At 44.7% G+C, this 16,806-nt stretch overlaps 4 protein-coding genes across 4 annotated transcripts; 2 read left to right on the top strand and 2 right to left on the bottom strand.

Annotated features, from left to right (window-relative positions):
• The first annotated feature begins 501 nt into the window (after positions 1 to 501).
• Positions 502 to 3,922, top strand: LOC104415380. The gene is made up of 5 exons (XM_010026671.3): positions 502 to 812; positions 1,247 to 1,536; positions 1,636 to 1,725; positions 3,029 to 3,393; positions 3,485 to 3,922. Exons 1-5 carry the CDS (start codon positions 602 to 604, stop codon positions 3,747 to 3,749), a joined length of 1,221 nt encoding a protein of 406 aa, XP_010024973.1. The 5' UTR covers positions 502 to 601; the 3' UTR covers positions 3,750 to 3,922.
• A 403-nt stretch (positions 3,923 to 4,325) lies between these two features.
• On the bottom strand, positions 4,326 to 6,410 carry LOC104417605 (pentatricopeptide repeat-containing protein At1g11290, chloroplastic). Its single transcript, XM_010028853.3, has one exon. The coding sequence runs from the start codon at positions 6,408 to 6,410 to the stop codon at positions 4,326 to 4,328; it is 2,085 nt and encodes a 694-aa protein (XP_010027155.2).
• Positions 6,411 to 7,577: 1,167 nt separating this feature from the next.
• On the bottom strand, positions 7,578 to 8,529 carry LOC104415379 (ethylene-response factor C3; the record flags this gene model as incomplete). Its single annotated transcript, XM_010026670.3, has 1 exon — positions 7,578 to 8,529. A coding segment is annotated over one exon (630 nt), but the record flags the coding sequence as incomplete, so codon positions are not given.
• A 5,448-nt stretch (positions 8,530 to 13,977) lies between these two features.
• LOC104415378 (rubisco accumulation factor 1.1, chloroplastic) lies at positions 13,978 to 15,839 on the top strand. The gene has a single exon (XM_010026669.3). The coding sequence runs from the start codon at positions 14,125 to 14,127 to the stop codon at positions 15,517 to 15,519; it is 1,395 nt and encodes a 464-aa protein (XP_010024971.3). The 5' UTR covers positions 13,978 to 14,124; the 3' UTR covers positions 15,520 to 15,839.
• Positions 15,840 to 16,806: the final 967 nt, after the last annotated feature.

Here is a 16,806-nt window from a genome sequence, read left to right as displayed (position 1 = left end):
GGCACATGAAATCGTCTTCCAACATTTATATGATGTATTGTGGTTTGAATTAGTTATTTTTCATGTCGAGTGATACTAAATACACCGATCATATAAATAAAACTTACGTGAATTGGGAAAATCGCGCCGAATGTCTAGAACGACTAGGGGGCATGTGCGAAGTGACTGATTCCATCATGGCCTTGTCAAAACCATCAACGGCCAAATCATCTGTTTAGGGTTTCTGTCTTCTATCTTATCGAAGCTTCAATTCTCGTCCAACTTTCGGCGGAAGAACATACTTCTTGTCCAAGTGGACACGCCGGAGATTCAACTGGGCTACGGTTCCACCCAAAACAACAGGAGCCTATGGGCCGGGCCGGGCCGGGCCTCGACGGAAGTCCTGGGCCTGGGCTGTGTTTTCGGGGCCTGGTCTGTGGGCCCGAAAAGACGCGGCCCGAACCGAATCCTTCCTCGGATCGAGTCCTGTACGAATGACGAAAAGCTTCGATCTTTCCTGTCGAGCTGCTGCTGCTGCTGATCCAGGGGGAGGACGGAGAACCGCAGCACGGCACGCTCCAGAGAGAGAGAGAGAGAGAGAGAGACAGAGAGAGAAGAGGAAATGGTGGAGGATCTGTTCGAAGGGTTGCCGCCACCTTCTTCGAACCCACAAGAGGCCCAAGCTCCAGAGCGAGAGCAGGTACGGGGAGGAGGGAAGCCTCGCGCCCCGTCCCCTGTTCCGCCTCCGCCGCCTCCGCCATCGCCTCCGCCGCGTCCTGCTCTCAAGAGCGCCCTCAAGCGGCCCAAGTCCGACGAGCCCAATCCCCCTCCAGGTAACCCGAATTCTCCGTTAGCCGAGCTGCGCAGCCCGTTTCCTGTAGATGGTCGGTTTTGTCTGTCGTTCTTTTTTGATGGGTACTGTGCTCGTTCCGTTCTCTGGGTTTGATCGTTTTGTCGCCGGTGTGTCGTGGGTGCTCCGTTTGAGGTTGATCGTTGATGGGTCTCTCTCGTTTCGAGGGCTGCGAGATTGGTTTTTCTAGTGGAACCTGTCGAACGGCTGGAATTGTTGTGACTTGTGCTGGCGTTAGTCCCATTGATGATTTGCCAGCCCTAGCAGCCGAAAGAAGTTTTGTGTTTGTTCAAGTACAAGTGTTATGAAGGAGTTCGAAATATGGAGTTGTTTCTTGTGAGAAAAATTTGTTCTTGTGGCGACGGTGGTGTTAGTGTTTTCATGGATCGATCTGAATGGCTAGTCATTCGTGTTTAGGTGCCGAGTTGGGGAAACGTTTGAGGTTCAAGACGCATACAGATGCCTCGGAAGCTCAAGTCATAGATGCCATGAAGAAAATTGCATCTCACATCCGAAATCCCACAAAGCTTGGCAAGGCGTCGAAGCTGGCCATACAGTTGATACAGGCAGGGAGCGTGAAGCCCGGGACGAGGGATTACTTCTTTGCCATACTCGAAGCTGCAATGTCTTTGTCGACAGCTTGTACTGATCAATCAGTGCGGGCAGATTATCATGCATTGTTCTCTGCGGCGCAAGATGCAGCTGAGGTATGGACGTGGCTCCTATTATTAATGAAGTTTGATATGTCAGGGTTATTATGATAAAAAATCCCTAAAAGATGCTACTACCTTATTATTTTCTTCCAGCATTTAAGTGATAAGCAAAAAAATCAGTTGACTACATGGACAATTCAGGCGGTGGTGGCAAATGATCTGTTCACTGATGACAGCTTTGTGGTACAACTTTGTCTTTGCCTTTGGATTTATCTCGTTCTAGTTCAATGTTAATGCTTGCATCATTATTTGTCTCTTTGTCCAAGGCAAGTTTTTGTAAATTGTGTAGCATTTGTTGGTGGCCATTTAAGTTTCGGTTTTTCTCAGGAATAACTTTAAGTCTCTTTTTGATAGTCTTCCCATATTAAAGTATCATGCAGTTGTGTTGGCTCTGTATGGTAATAGTTCGATATGTGGTAGTGGTAATATTGTCTTTGTTTAGCATCATCAGTAATGCCATCATGGTAATGCGTAGAGCTGGTAGCTTCACTGGCCCCTCATCCCGACCCCATTTCACCCTTTGTTAGTTAAATAGGTCAAACTTTTGCATATATTAGTGTAAATTGCATGATAATCAATGAAACTTCCGTCTCCTGCACCTTTATTGAATCTATGAAAAAATACTTGTTCTTTTGGAGTATAACGTAGTATACACATATAAAATACTTGCCATATTATACTCAGGAAAAAGAACATCATTTCAATTTATTTAACGTACTTTCATTGTTCAATTAATTATGTGCCACGTCATTCATAATTTGTGTATCAAAATATCAAAGTTTTGATTATATCATGACATATTAACATACAAATATAATTCTCTTTTGATTTCTCATTGGATAGCAGGAAGTAGCAGTATGATTCAATTATTAGATTATTCTTATAGTATCTTGTAATTGACTAATCCTCTTTTTGTATTTAAGTTTTTTCTTATTATGATAGAATTGGTATTAACTCATGGTAATATCATTTTTATATATCCTGCAAGTAACTCCAGATTTTTATTACACGTACTTTTGAAAATTGACAGTATATGCCCGTCCTTATCTTGCATTGTATGATTTTTATTATTGCTAACTGAGTTTTCACCGATAAAAAAGAAATTCTAACATTATGATGCCGTGTTCAGTTCAATTGCAATTTCTACTTCAGTTTTCTTGTATGGTTCCACAGTGGGCTTTAGTATGATTTTATCCCAGTGGTCCTGTCTCCTATCTTAAATGGTCTCCTTTTAAGTTATTCAAGAGCATTTCCTGGTAAGCATACACTTTGTGTAGGACACCTCAATATTCTTTTCTCTCAATGCAGTGTTGCAGCTTTGAAAATCTGTATACACAAATTTATAATTTCTCATTGGAAGTATAATATCCTTGCTGTTCGTGAGAGATCGATTCTTTTAGACAAACCATTTCATCTGTTTTTGGTTGAAACTGATGGACCATCTATCTTTGTTTGAATGGCCTTCTTTCCTGGGACATATCATAAGTTCTCCAGAACTGCTGGAAGAATAAAAGACACCATATCCAATCTACCAGTTGCTACTGAGGCTGATGACATAGAGGAAGCTGCAGCTCTGGAAGCTGAGAAGGAATCAACTGATCTGCCTGGGAATCAGGAGCTGCCTCCTGATAATCATCTGGGAGCCAATAACGAGGGAGAGCTTGACCCATTTGGGCTTGATGCACTTATCCCGAGTAAAGCGAAGAAAGATGAAAATTCAAAGGGAAAGAAAGATATGGCAGCCAAGATGAGGAAGGAAGAAGAGGATGAACATAAGAGATTTCTCAAGTCGGAGAGAGAAGCCTTGATTGTCTGTTTAGAGATCGCTGCACGCCGGTACAAAACTCCATGGTAATTTCTTTGGGCCTGTGTCAAGAACTTGTTTCCTTTTTGCTTGTGATTCAATATCAACCATATTTTGAGAGCGGAAACTTCTTTGCAGGTGTCAGACGGTCATAGACATATTAGTAAAGCATGCCTTTGATAACGTGTCAAGGTTCACATCTAAACAGAGGGAGGCCATCACAAAACTTTGGGCTTCCATTCGAGAGCAGCAAAATCGCAGAAAGCAAGGGAAATCTGTGTCTGGGAAACTTGATGTGAATGCTTTTGAGTGGCTTCAGCAAAAATATTCTACCGAAAAGATCAGCATTAGGCATTCTGTTGGAGGTAGTGGAGATCGTCGCGCTCAGCAATGGCTTGGTTGAACATTTCTTCCTCCTTGTGTAGCATTAGTAATTGGTTTTCATGGGGGAGGGTGATTATTGGGATTGTTGACATCAATTGTTCATAGGGAGTTGCTTGTACAAACAAAAATCACCCGGCATACTGTGAATTGACTGATTGGAACTTCTTGATCAAACTGAGAATTTTCTTGCAATGCGACCTGGATAGACAATCAACTGTCCTCAGAACTAATTTTCCTTTGTCACATGCTTGCGTCACAGGTGAGGTGTTGAAAGAAATGAATGCCGTTAAGATGAGGCCCGCACAACGTAGTATATATTTTATGCACATTTTACTGTGGACAGCATAGAGAGGGAGAGAGAGATATCACAGATTCATTCCTGTGTTTATCGGTATCTATTTTGTTTATCTGCATATGCAACTTATGTAAATTTACTATACTCTAGGGACAAGTTAAATATTCACTCTACTGTTTGGAAGAAAATTGTACAATTGCTTCCACAACTTCCCGCTGAAGAAGGATAGATCTAATTATCAGGTGGTGCTTGTTCCTAGTTCCCAACTTAAGCCACCTTTTCTTCCCCAAGTCACCCTAATCAACCTCTGATGGCAACTTCGATGACGCTCACACCTGCTTCTTTCTTAGTTCTTGAATTCGTCACTCTCCTCCTAACCTCTTCTACATCACTCCATCTGTCTGCAGCGTTATATACATTAACATCGTAACCAGAACTCCGAGGTCCAATTTCCGTAATCTGCTTGGACGCCAACATCTCCATCTTAGAATTCTTAAACAGCTTCGAGGCAGCATATAAAGCACCCCATATAATGCAGTTGGGTTTGATTGGCATGCTTTTGATCACTTCATATGCCTCCTCAAGCATCCCAGCTCGACCAAGAAGGTCGACCATACATCCATAGTGCTCAATTTTGGGGACCAACACGCGGCTATTGACCAATTCATGGAAAACCCTCTTTCCTTCTGCTACTAACCCAGCATGACTGCAAGCCTGCAAAACTACAATATACGTCATATCATTCGGCTTAATGCCCGATTCCTCCATTTCTCGGAAGAGTTCCAGAGCCTCTTTTCCACAACCATGCTTTCCGTAACCGCCAATCATGGCATTCCACATACACATGTCATGATATATTGCCTCAGCAAACAGCACATGGGCTCCAACTATGTCGCCACACTTAGCATACATGTCGACGAGTGCTGTTTTGAGAATCACATCATTCATGCCACACTTGTTGAGGTAAACATGGATCCGCCTGCCCAAGGCAAATGCACCGGTGCCTGCGCACGCGAGTAGGATGTTGACTATGGTTTCCCTATCTGGACTTAACCCTTCGGCCCTCATTAGGACGAAGCAATAGAAAGTTTGATCAATGAGTGCTGCTCGAGCATAAGCTGAAACCATTGCTGACCATGTGAAGAAATCTCTGTTCTCTATGTGATCAAAGAGTGCCCTAGCATATTTAGCGTTGCTGCATTTTCCATACATATCAATTAGACCAGCGGACGCAGCTATAGAGATGTCCAAACAGTGTCTAGAGATATATGCATGTATCTGTTTGCCGAGTTGCAAAGCTTTAAGAGATCCACACTCTATGATCAAACTCAACAATGTTACTTCATTTGGGCGAAGGCCTTCTTCAATCATTTTTTTGAAAAGATCAGCTCCTTCTTTTAACTTGCAACATCGGATGTAGCCTGAAATCATCACAGTCCATGCAACAATGTTCTTCTGAGTCAACCCGTCAAAGAGCGTATGCGCAAAAGCCAAGTTGCTGCATTTGGCATGCATATCCATCAAAGCAGTACTTAACATAACTCCCATATTCTCATCAGCATAGCCGCCAGTTGCAGTTCTTATTGCATAAGCATGCATAGCTTTTGCCATCCCGAAGTTACCCAAATCTGCGAAAAGATTGGCCATATTCACCAGGGCAGCCTCATTAGGCTTTACATTCACAATGTGCATTTCCTTCACCAATTCTAACGCTTTCTCAACTAGTCCAATGTGGCGATAGCACCGAATCATCGTGCTCCAGGAAACAGCATCCCTTTTGGGCATTTCGTCAAACAAAGACCGCGCGAGTGCCACATGCCCACATTCCCCATACATAAAAACCATCGAATTAAGCACGAAAACATCGCCGTCAAATCCGGACTTCGTCGAGAACCCGTGAATTTCCTTCCCCACCCGCCAGCACGAAACTTGCCCGCAGGCTTTAAGGACTGAAGGTATGGTAAAACAGTCCAATACGTAACCAGCTTCACGCGCGCACACGTATACTCCAATTGCAGCTTCAGGGGAGCCGTTCTTGATGTAAGATGTCACGAGGAAATCGACACGAGCCGCAGAACCCAAGTGGGGTTGATGATCCACGTGAGTACGAGTGAAGTGGGTCTTGGTCAACAAGGCGTGGGCTTGCTTGGTCCGGTTGAGGTCGACGGAAAGATCGTGAGGGTGGCGTGCCTGTGAGGTGCTCGAGAGATTGACCGTGGAAACGAAAGCGTGGCCAAGCTGAGATCTTCCAGCGGGACAGCATTGAAGAAGCGACGGAGCGATGCGAAACTGCACGTGCCTGCTTTTCCCATGAAGCAGCCTCGAATTTAGCCAATTCGTTGCTGCTGCTGCTGCTGCTTTCATGAAAGATTCATCTTTTATCATCAGCAGGCTGCTTTTCTTGACACTTTCTCATCGATGCACATGAGCATTGCTCTTCGATTGTTCTTCCCCAGTCAGCTGGAGTAAACTTCACCTGGGGTTCTAGTCCCTTGCCTGAGGGACCAAAATTCGACCATTCCTATGTTGCTCGGTTCGGTTCCGGACATGGGTCTGACAAGTTTCGATGGCTTTGGACAAGAAATGACGTTTGCCTGTCAGTTTTCACCTCTCTGGCTGCGGCCTAGCCTAGGACTCTCCAAATCGAAGCCGAGGATTCTTCGCCGGCTCGGTCAAATGTTTCTCGTTGAGTTCACGAGCCTCACGTGCGGGAGAAGCCGTTTGACCGGTCCAAGTTCGGGAATTCGGCTCCAATGCAAGGACAAAAGATGCTCTAGGTCCTTACCAAAAAAAAAAAAAGATGCTCTAGGCAATTCGCCTCTTCAAACAAGGGGAAAAGTACAGTGTATGGGGTTCTATATTTGAACGGATTCAGAGATATTTTGTTTCCAAATCCAAAAAGTTTATGCAGGTCCTGAAATTTGGTGGAAAAAAGAGGGGTTGATTGTAGGGACCAAGTGATTTTATTTCACAATGACCCTTGTCGAATGTGAGATAAGACATGCCGATAAATTCGGCATATTTGATCTATCGATTAGGGGTTGAAAGAGGAGTCACGTGATGTAAAGAATTGAAGAACAAAATAACAATGAGACAAAGGGTATTGTTAAAAGTGTACTATTTCTCATTATGAATCCTCAAATTTATTTTGCAAAATTTCTTTTTTTGGAAAGACACATGTTAACTTCGTTACTATCATAGTATTGATACTACAAATAGAAAAGTTCCTTTAAATGTCAAATTCTTTTTTTTTTTTGAAAGGAGAAAGATCGTTGCACCAAATAAAGAAAAATCGAACATTGATGAAAATTAACAAGACGCTCTTTATAGATGGAAGGTGATGGGGGTGAGAGGGCGGGTGCCGTGCATCCCCTGCTTGCCTCCGTGGCCAAGTGTAGGCTCTATATTTCATATCGAAATATTGCATTAATCATTACTAAATTAACAAATGATTCATCCATATAATTCAAAACCCATCTTTCCTTGGTCCAAAGCCATTCCCAAGACGCACAATTAGCACCACCAGGACACGGTCCTGTAACTGTCACAACGGTCAGAATCAATGTGCAGCAACCTGTATTATCATAACCATCCACAAATACCGTGCAAAGACAAAAAGAAAAAGGTGTCGCCCCCCCCTGTCTTTGTTGACAAAAGAATCGTAGGACCGACGAAAATAGTAGATCACCACTTGGGTACCCTCCACTATCTCAATCATGAGTTCCAATCTCAATTTATCCAGAGAAGAACCCAGATTGCACAATCTAAGCTTACTAGATGAAGAAGAGAGATTTGAAATATAAGAAACAACTCCTCCTCGGCAGAAATCCTTGGGTAGATTCTTGCAAGTTAAAGTAAAAAAAAAAGTCTTGGATCACCAAGGGCTAGGGTCTTCAGATACTTTGAGGAGCTCCTCCAAGTAGGCAGCTCCGAGATCCTCCAGCACCACCACATTCTTCAGCATCTGCTCCTTCTCCTTCTTCTTCTTCATCTCGGACTTCCTCTTCATGGAGTGCCTCTTTTTGAGGGCGAGGACCGGCGAGCCGGCGCCCTCCTGAAGCCCCAGAATGCCGTTGTCCTGACCCGCCAATTCTTGGAGGGACCTGTAGGCCACCTCCGGAGGGAAGTTGAGCACGGCCAGCGGGCCCCGCATCGCGATCGCGGCCTGGTCGTAGGCCAGGGCGGCCTCCTCGGCCGTGTCGAACGTCCCGAGCCAGACCCGGACCCCGTTCCTCGTCGAGTCCCTTATCTCCGCCGCGTACTTCCCCCACGGCCTGCGCCGCACCCCCCGGTACGAGGCCTCCCTGGCGGGCTCGCCTTCGTTGCCGTCCAGGTGGACGACGTCTCCCGACCTCGAGTTCACTTCCTCGTGGTCTCTAGCGACGTGCGAGGAAGAGATGGTGTCCAAGGAGTAGTCCCTTGCCGTGGCCAGGACTCCGTAGAGGAGCATTTCTTCGGAGTCGTTCTCGTTGAAAGGAAGCGACGGCGGGCGAAGTAAGTACCGGGGTTGCAATCAAGGGAAAAATGATGAGATTCTGAGGAATTGAAGGAAGAACAATCAGTGGAGAACTCCGATAAACTCGGGTACTGGAAGAGAGAAGAATCCCAATCCATGATGGTGTTGTATGTTGAATTTCAATCGCTTCTTTGACCAAGAAATCAAGAGAGGCAAATTCAAGAAAGCGAGCTGGTGTGGTCACATGAAGTTGAAGGAAGTGGCCTCGTGCGATTTGTACATATATAGGCACGAAGGGAGGAGGGAGGGAACACTGTCGGGATTCAAAAAGGAAAATGGGAGTTCACATGATCGATGGGGAAAAGGCCAAAGTGATGGAGATCGTGATAGGGGGGGAATCGAAAAGAGGGCAAGATTGGATGAACTTCGGTGGGCACTGACTAGAAAGCGTGGTCGTTAATGAGGACCCCAGAAATCAAAATTTGCGCACGTGAGTCAAAGGCACTCGTGGGCATGGCGGCCTCTGGTCAGATGAGAATTCAAAGTGACATCATGTGATGATTTCATTTTCGTTTCGATGACTCATGGCGACAGGGACGTGCCTGCGTTGATTTGGATCCACTTGTCGCGCTGCTCACTTGCCATCTCCTGGTCAGCTGGTGGCCCGAAGTATGGACAGTAACCAGGTTTTCAAGCAACTTGAAGGGGTCTTCTGAAGTGGAGACATCACCCATTTGGCTAGTCTTTTGTGATCGTTGATGCTTTTGAAACTTTTTCATGCTTTGATGAATTGGATACTAATGTCCAAGATATGTAGAGATAACTGAGGAAGGGGATTTTGGTGAATTAGTTTGCGAGTTTAGGCATTGATTTCTCACTTTAGTGCGAAAAGCCACCTATTAGTTGCAAAGTTTCACATTTTGTAAGACTATGCCATTTCTCTTCATTTGAACACTGACAAAGTAATTTAATTAGACATTCAAACTTTTTCGATGAGTTGGAACAAGCATGCCTCATTTTTTAGCTCTCAATTTCTCTTCTATGTTGTGATTAGGTGATTTCTCACGTTAGATTTCAAAAATGATAACATCACATCTTCAGTTTTATCAAAAGTATATCGATGATGGCTAAGGTTTACATGAGACTACTATTGACTACACCCTTTGCGTCTTCCTTTGCCAACACATATTGTGCTTGACCATATTCAAACTGGCCATCAGGGCTTGAATTTTCCATTGAAGAGGATCAAGCAGTCCATGAAGGAGAGAAGAACAGATGGCGAGTTGGGAAGGACCGTAGGAAGATGAAAAGAAAGGGAAGATTTGAGGAAGGACAAAGAAAAGGAAGACAGATGGGGCCAAGTTCTTTCAAGCCACTTGTGGAAGGTACGTTGAATCGGTCCGTGCCATTAGTTCTTTGTCCCTTTGACGATGATGATGCCTAGGTTTTCCCCATTGTAACTTTCCTTGGTTTCACACAAATGGACAAAAAATGAGAAAACGAAAAATAATAAGAAAAATGTGCCCTCATTCTTTACACGACAAATATAGGAAAGAGGTTATGCCGGTGCATGCATGGCGAAATAGTGAGGAGGGACAGCCAACGCTATCAAGCTCCTTCACACGATACTATAAGCGTCTCGCACCTATTACAAAATATATGATTTGAGCCATAACTACTATATATCATTCGCCACTCAAAAATTTGATGTTGGTGGGCTCGTCACTACCGCTTCATCAAAATACTGACATCTTAAAAATCTTTCCACACAAGATATATAGTACTTAGACAATATAGACAACCAATTTAGAGGGCCGTCACACAAGCTTATGGCTTTGTGCTTGTGTCGAAATCGCCTCGCGTTGGTAGAGACCCCATTGTGAGGAATAGATTTTATTATATCTTTTTTATTAATCAAGGCTAGCCCTTATCGTCATCACACGAATCATCTCAAGCGACTAGTTAATCCTAGATTAGATATGATTGCGAGGTACAGAATTTCGTATTAATCTCTTTTTTTTCAGGATCGGTTCCACCGTCTGGTCTAGATATTGTCCATTTTTCCATAATATCTTTGCTAATTAGACTCGAGCTATTTCGCTCTGATTTTTATAATGAAGCACAGAAACAGGTCAATAGTTCAGTAGCAAAGCACTCAATTGTCAACAATCCAGCTACAGAATATAGCCGTCGTGGCATTTGTATTCTTTAATCATGAGCAATAATAATAGAAAAAGAAAGTTCTGTCGTCAAATGACTCAAATCACGATTGATCTTTTCGTTTCCTTCTTTATGAAACATGGTGCAAGCAAGACCCTGTTTGGTGATTAGTCTAGGAGGCCATTATTAAATCTTGAAAGACAGTGATGGTCCAACTTTAATCAAAAGCAACTGGTAACAGTGATAATATGAACAAATGATGCCAGAGTCTGCATGGCAAACTTTGACCTGGAAACGCATTGGAAGACCAAAACAAAGTTAAAAGCCTTTTCACACTTATCGAAATAGGAATGTCCGACGGTTCGATTTGGATTTTCATGATATCAGAGTAAGCAGTGTTACATTCATCTAATTCTCGAATCTCTCTCATTAGTCATTCTTGTAGGAATTTAAGGGCACCAAGCGTATTACTGTATTTGACTTAGGGGTGTTATGTTTGGGACAATTACATTTCAACATTAGTACTTGATTTTTTTTAACTTTAGGACAACATTGATAAAGTTATAAATAACTCAAAATGGTCATGTCCATGTGTCGGAAAGATTAAAAGTGTTTGATATAAAAGAAAATTCGTAATGGGTTCAAATGTGAAGACCAAAAAGAATAAATATCTTTAGTTCAAGAAACTTCAAAACACATGATAAATTTTTGGGCGAGACTATTTCCACTTCCGGTATGACCAAATGATATTTAAAGCGCATCTAATCACACAATTGATATTCAAACCTTGTGGTAATTACATCCAGTTGTTTGCTCAAGGATGGCTGCTCAAACGCCATGTCAATAGCAAAATTCTAGAAGGAATCTCATTTCAAGAAACGATTAAATTAAACAAGTGCCAATCCTATGCAAAGAAAGGGTCACTGTCCTTGTACCCCATGACATGCCCTGGCCTCTTGTACCATCCCTCTAGTGCTCAGGCCCTAAAGAGTTGGTCAAGAAATGCATATAATAAGGGCAATACGTGGGGGCTTGTGTTAATCATGATGCCATGCGGCTACAGTTAGATAAATTAATATAAAAAAACCATAGTCTATAACTAAAATGATGTGTGGGCCGTCTCCGATTAAAAGGGTTTTTTTTTTTTGGACAACTCCGATTAAAAGGGTTGGCTAGTCCTCCAAAACACATTTTTTCAGTGGGTTCGACAGAAAAAGTTCCAGAAGCAATTGAAAGTCTTTTAGAAGTTCAATATTCAAAGGGAAAAGGATTGGTCAAAGCTTACGCCAGCGGTGATGTAAGAAGGCTCTTAATGAGGGCTTTCAGCTGCCTTTGAAAGCCCTTTTTCAAGATGACAGTCTTCACCTCACTTGTGCTGGTAGCCCCATTGGGTTGAACAGAGGGAAGGACAAATTTGATATAGGAGCAAAGGGATACATGTGGATGGAGATGCTATGTCACCAATTACATCACCAACACAACCCCAAAAAGAATTGCACGTGCACTTCAATCAAAAATTCTTTTTTTCATCGTTCAAGGAGCTTCTTGATGTAAGTCTCTTGAGACAAACTGAGAATATTAAGCCTATCTCTGACAATCTTGATACCAAGCACATAGCTAGCTCACCCATGGACTCCCTCTCAAAGTTGGAGGACAACTACCGGCACGGAAATAGGATTCCCAATGGCTGGACATAAGAGATTTACATAAGTTAACAAGCCTCCGCTTGAAACTTGGATGATAAAGGTATATGAACAGGCATTTGGTTCCCATCAAAGTCTACATTGATTAGTGGAATAATTCTTTTCATTTCCAGCTTATGTTATCAACATAAAAGAAGAAAAGGGAAAAGGACCATAAAACTATCCTTGGACCCTTTTACATTAAGGGTGTGCATAGTCCGGGTAGGCAATTTTGGCCTAGAACTAAAAACCGCTCGTTAAGGATTGATTTCGAAAAATTAGAAACTAGAACAGCTTGTTAATTACATGAATCCACCTGAAAAATAAAACCACCGCTTCGGTCTGGCTCCCAGGTGGATCCTTAGAACTGATGTTAGCAAAAGCCGAGCGATAGATCGCCCATGAAACGCCGAAGCAACCACCTCTTCACACTTCAAATTTTAGCTAAAGTCAAGCTCCATACGAAATAGAGACCAACTCAAAAAAGAAAATGAGTCTCTCTCTCTCTTCTGTATTATCTGCAACTCAAAACTACTAAAGATTAAAAAAAAAAAAAAAAACCCACCATTGATTTACCCTCCATAGCTAGTAGTCAATAGTAGCAGCCAAAACACACGAGACCCATGGAGGAAAATTCATTAAACTTGAGTGATAGATTGCCCATGAAACGACAGAGAAACTAGCTCTTCACACATTATTGAACCAAAGTCAAGCTCCATACGAAATAGTGTTTACATGAATTTGAACAAACACAAAAGCAGAAGTGAACGGCTCAACAGAAGAAGCCCCGCAACAGGAGCAAGGAAACATCGATTTATCGCCAGACCCCAAGTAACAAAACCACTAGCGAAAGGGAAAGACTGATGAGCTCCGAGCTGAAATGAAGCTCATCACCCAACAATGGCGATATAGAGGTAAGTGGACGAGCCCAACAACAATGAGGATGACAGTGACAGTGAATGAGGAGGTGACGATGACGTGGAGAGAGAGTTCAAGTTTGAGGAGGAAAAAGAGAATTGACTCATTTTTTTGTCGAGCTAGCTATTTTCGAACTAGGACTCCAATGGAGGTACCGGTGTATGGACACTCGTTTTAAGGTATAAATTTCTACTTTTAGCTTACATACATGTATGATATTTCTTGAGCTCATTGCAAAGGACTTTACTTCGCCAAGCCAAAACAAGACACATCTCAGTCTACACTTAAAGATCTTGGGAAACTCAAAATAATTCAAAAAGAAAGAACTCTTTAGTTCCTTCAGGCCCATAAAGAGTTTAGGAGCGTGTTATTCCTAGCTAGAGCTAATGCACAAAATATGAAGACTAGAATTAACTAAGAATCTAAATTTATATGAGAATTCGAGTATTATATCAATTTAAACAAACCCCGTAGGGTTAGTCCCCGTTACTTGAGTTGAATTGATGCATGAATTCCTAACTTTTGATTCAATTGAGAAAAAAGAAAATTCGAAGAGTGGACAGAGGACTAGAAAAGAAAAGAAAAAAAGTGAATGTGAAAATGGGGGAAATTCACAAACAAAATTCCTAATTTGGGCTCTGGCCCATTGAAGAACTTCCAAAGCAGAAGCCTGTCTCCTTGATTTGATTGAGAATTGAGCTCAAATCAATTTTGACTTTTCCTCTTCCCATTCGATCTCCCCAAGACTTGTCCAAAAAAAATAAAAAAATCAAAGCCATCAGTGAACTTCAGTTCAGATAAGGTTTCACTGAAAACCCACAGTGACCTCCCTCCACTCCTCCCTGAACCACCAACTCCCGCCACCGCCACCGCCTCCGCCACCATGCTCTCTCTAGCCCTCATCAACACCACCCACCCCCACCACCACCAATTCTTCAATCCCACCACCACCATCCTCAAACCCCTCACTTCCTCTCCCCTCCACCACCCTTGCCGCCACCACCGCCGCCACCACTCCGCCGGCCCAAGGCCCATCTCCGCCAGCCTCAACCCGAACCCTCTAATCCCGGCCTCCCCTCCGCCGCAGCAGCAGCGGCCCTACCAGCCCTTCCGCCCTCCCCCTCCCCGCTCCTCCCAGTTCCGCTCCCTCGACACCGCCAGCCGCCTCGACACCCTCTCCAACCGCCTCGGCCTCTGGTTCGAGTACGCCCCCCTCATCCCCTCCCTCATCCAGGAAGGCTTCACCCCTCCCTCCATCGAGGAGGTCACCGGCATCTCCGGCGTCGAGCAGAACCGCCTCGTCGTCGCCGCCAAGGTCCGGGACTCCCTGATCCAATCCGACATCGACCCGGACGTCGTCGCCACCTTCGACATCGGCGGCGCCGAGCTCCTCTACGAAATCCGGCTCCTGAGCGTCGCGCAGCGGTCCGCCGCGGCGGAATTCATCGTCAGGAACAAGTTCGACGCGAGGGGCGCGCAGGACCTCGCCCGCGCCATGAAGGATTTCCCCCGCCGGCGCGGGGATAGGGGATGGGAGAAGTTCGAGTATAAATTGCCCGGAGACTGCTTGTCTTTCATGTATTATAGGCAGAGCAGAGAGCACAAGAACCCGTCGGAGCAGAGGACGGCGGCGTTGGAGCAGGCGCTGAGCGTGGCGGAGACGGAGAAAGCGAAGGGCGTGATCCTGGAGGAATTGGAAGGGAAAGGTGGTGAGGGAGATGGAAAAGAAGGGCAAGTGCAGGATGGGATTCGGGTGCCGGTGGTGAGGATGAAGACGGGGGAGGTGGCGGAGGCGAGCACGGTGGCGGTGTTGCCGGTGTGCCGGGTGGAGGAGAGGGAAAGAGAGGTCCTGGAGGCTCCGTGGCGGTGCAAGAGCGAAGGGGAATTCGGGGTGGTGGTGGCGGATAAAGGGTGGGCGAGGTGGGTGGTTTTGCCGGGGTGGGAGCCGGTGGTGAGACTGTCCGGCGGAGGAGTGGTGGTGTCGTTCCCGGACGCGAGGGCCTTGCCGTGGAAGGTGAACAGGTGGTACAACGAGGAGGCCATCTTGGTTGTGGCCGACCGGGGGAGGAAAGAGGTGGTCGAGGACGAAGGCTTTTATATGGTGGCGGTGGATGCCGACGATGACGCCAACGCCGCGGGCGGCTACGGATTGAAGGTGGAGAGAGGGCGGAGTTTGAAGGAAATGGGGGTGGAGGAGAGCCTAGGGACGGTGGTGCTGGTGGTGAGGCCGCCAAAAGAAGAGATTGAGGATCAATTGAGTGATGAAGATTGGGAGTGAGAGGCAACAGCATGAACGTGAGGAGTTTATTGATGTGTACAATATTGATACAGATCAATATGCAACTTTTTTGGATCTGAGACTATGGTGTGGAGACATCAACTTTTCAGGTTGAAAAGGGTTTTTATAAAATTACCCATTTTGGAGATTGGAAGGAAACCTCTTTTGATGTTTCCTCTGTTGTTGTCTAAATACCAGACTTTGTTCAATTGGCAGTTTTCCCTTTATTCATTATGAGGGAGGGAGGGGGTATGCCTCTTTACACACGTATGAAATTCGACATGTAATAACATCTTTGGAGATTCATTAATCTTCTGGTTCTTGATGCTGTCCAAAATATGGGGTAAAAGGCCAGTTTGTATCTAAAATTTGGGAAGAGTTCATTTCCCGGCATCGTGTGAGTGTAGTGCGGGATGACATGTGGTCTATGTGTGTAACGAGCTTAGCGAGCAAAAGAAAATTCTGGGCAAGCCGTATAGTTGAGGTATCCTGTTCGTCCTCTAAACTCTGAAGCTTTTTAACATAATCCACAGGCGTCCAGCCAGTCAATGAAAATGAACCAAATCAAAATCTTGACACGAATAAGAGGAAAACCAGAAGTTGCGGAACATTCGGTCTCTTTGATCCGTTTTTATTTCCTCGAAGTTTTCTTACGTTCGAGTACATAAGGAAAGCAAGAATCAAGAATGTGATTATGGTAGTATCACTAGCTGCACGACGGTGTAGGCGGAGGCGGTGGTGGCGGCAGGCGGATTGGCGTAGGAGGCTGCCATTTGGCACGGATAGGGACATTTGGCTTGGGAGGTGGTGGAGGAGATCTTCTGGCGAGCCGGTCTGGCAATGCCACATTCGACCGATGATCCCTTGAACCTTCATCAGACAAAGCTGCAGATACAAGCAGCTGGAGGATCAAGATGAGAGCAAGAGACTTTAGAGGAATGGCGACCATGGTGTTGGGGATCCGTTAGATGAAAAGCAGATGAAGCAATTCATTGCCGTTATAAATAGCCCACTGGATGAATGTACCCCCGTCGTCTTTTAATTTTGCGTATCAATCTCAGTACCAACCAGCTACTCTGAAAAGTCAGTCAATGGTCCCGAGGAGACAAATTGCAGATTTATTTGGGTCACTCGGTAGAACTGATCGATCGACATTGAATACATACAACCCAAAAAGCTCAGCAGCCAAAGGGGAAAAGTAAACAGATGCAGGAGCTCGGACCCGCAATGGGTCTTGGATCTTGTTTGGCTCTACAGTTAAAGAGGTTCTTGACTATAATAACTGTG

Source organism: Eucalyptus grandis, chromosome 8, assembly GCF_016545825.1.
Source record: "Eucalyptus grandis isolate ANBG69807.140 chromosome 8, ASM1654582v1, whole genome shotgun sequence".
In the NCBI taxonomy this organism is placed as follows: Eukaryota; Viridiplantae; Streptophyta; class Magnoliopsida; order Myrtales; family Myrtaceae; genus Eucalyptus; species Eucalyptus grandis.
The sequence above is the reverse complement of the archived record's forward strand: the minus strand, read 5'-3'. Positions and strand labels throughout refer to the sequence as shown.

Bases quoted from the DNA above. Each gene is read 5' to 3' on its own strand.
- LOC104417605 (XM_010028853.3), bottom strand. From the start codon at position 6,410: ATGATAAAAGATGAATCTTTCATGAAAGCAGCAGCAGCAGCAGCAACG.
- LOC104415380 (XM_010026671.3), top strand. From the start codon at position 602: ATGGTGGAGGATCTGTTCGAAGGGTTGCCGCCACCTTCTTCGAACCCA. The intron at 1,726-3,028 runs GTACAACTTTGT...ACATATCATAAG, and splicing joins TCACTGATGACAGCTTTGTG to TTCTCCAGAACTGCTGGAAG. The intron at 3,394-3,484 runs GTAATTTCTTTG...ACTTCTTTGCAG, and splicing joins CGCCGGTACAAAACTCCATG to GTGTCAGACGGTCATAGACA.
- LOC104415378 (XM_010026669.3), top strand. From the start codon at position 14,125: ATGCTCTCTCTAGCCCTCATCAACACCACCCACCCCCACCACCACCAA.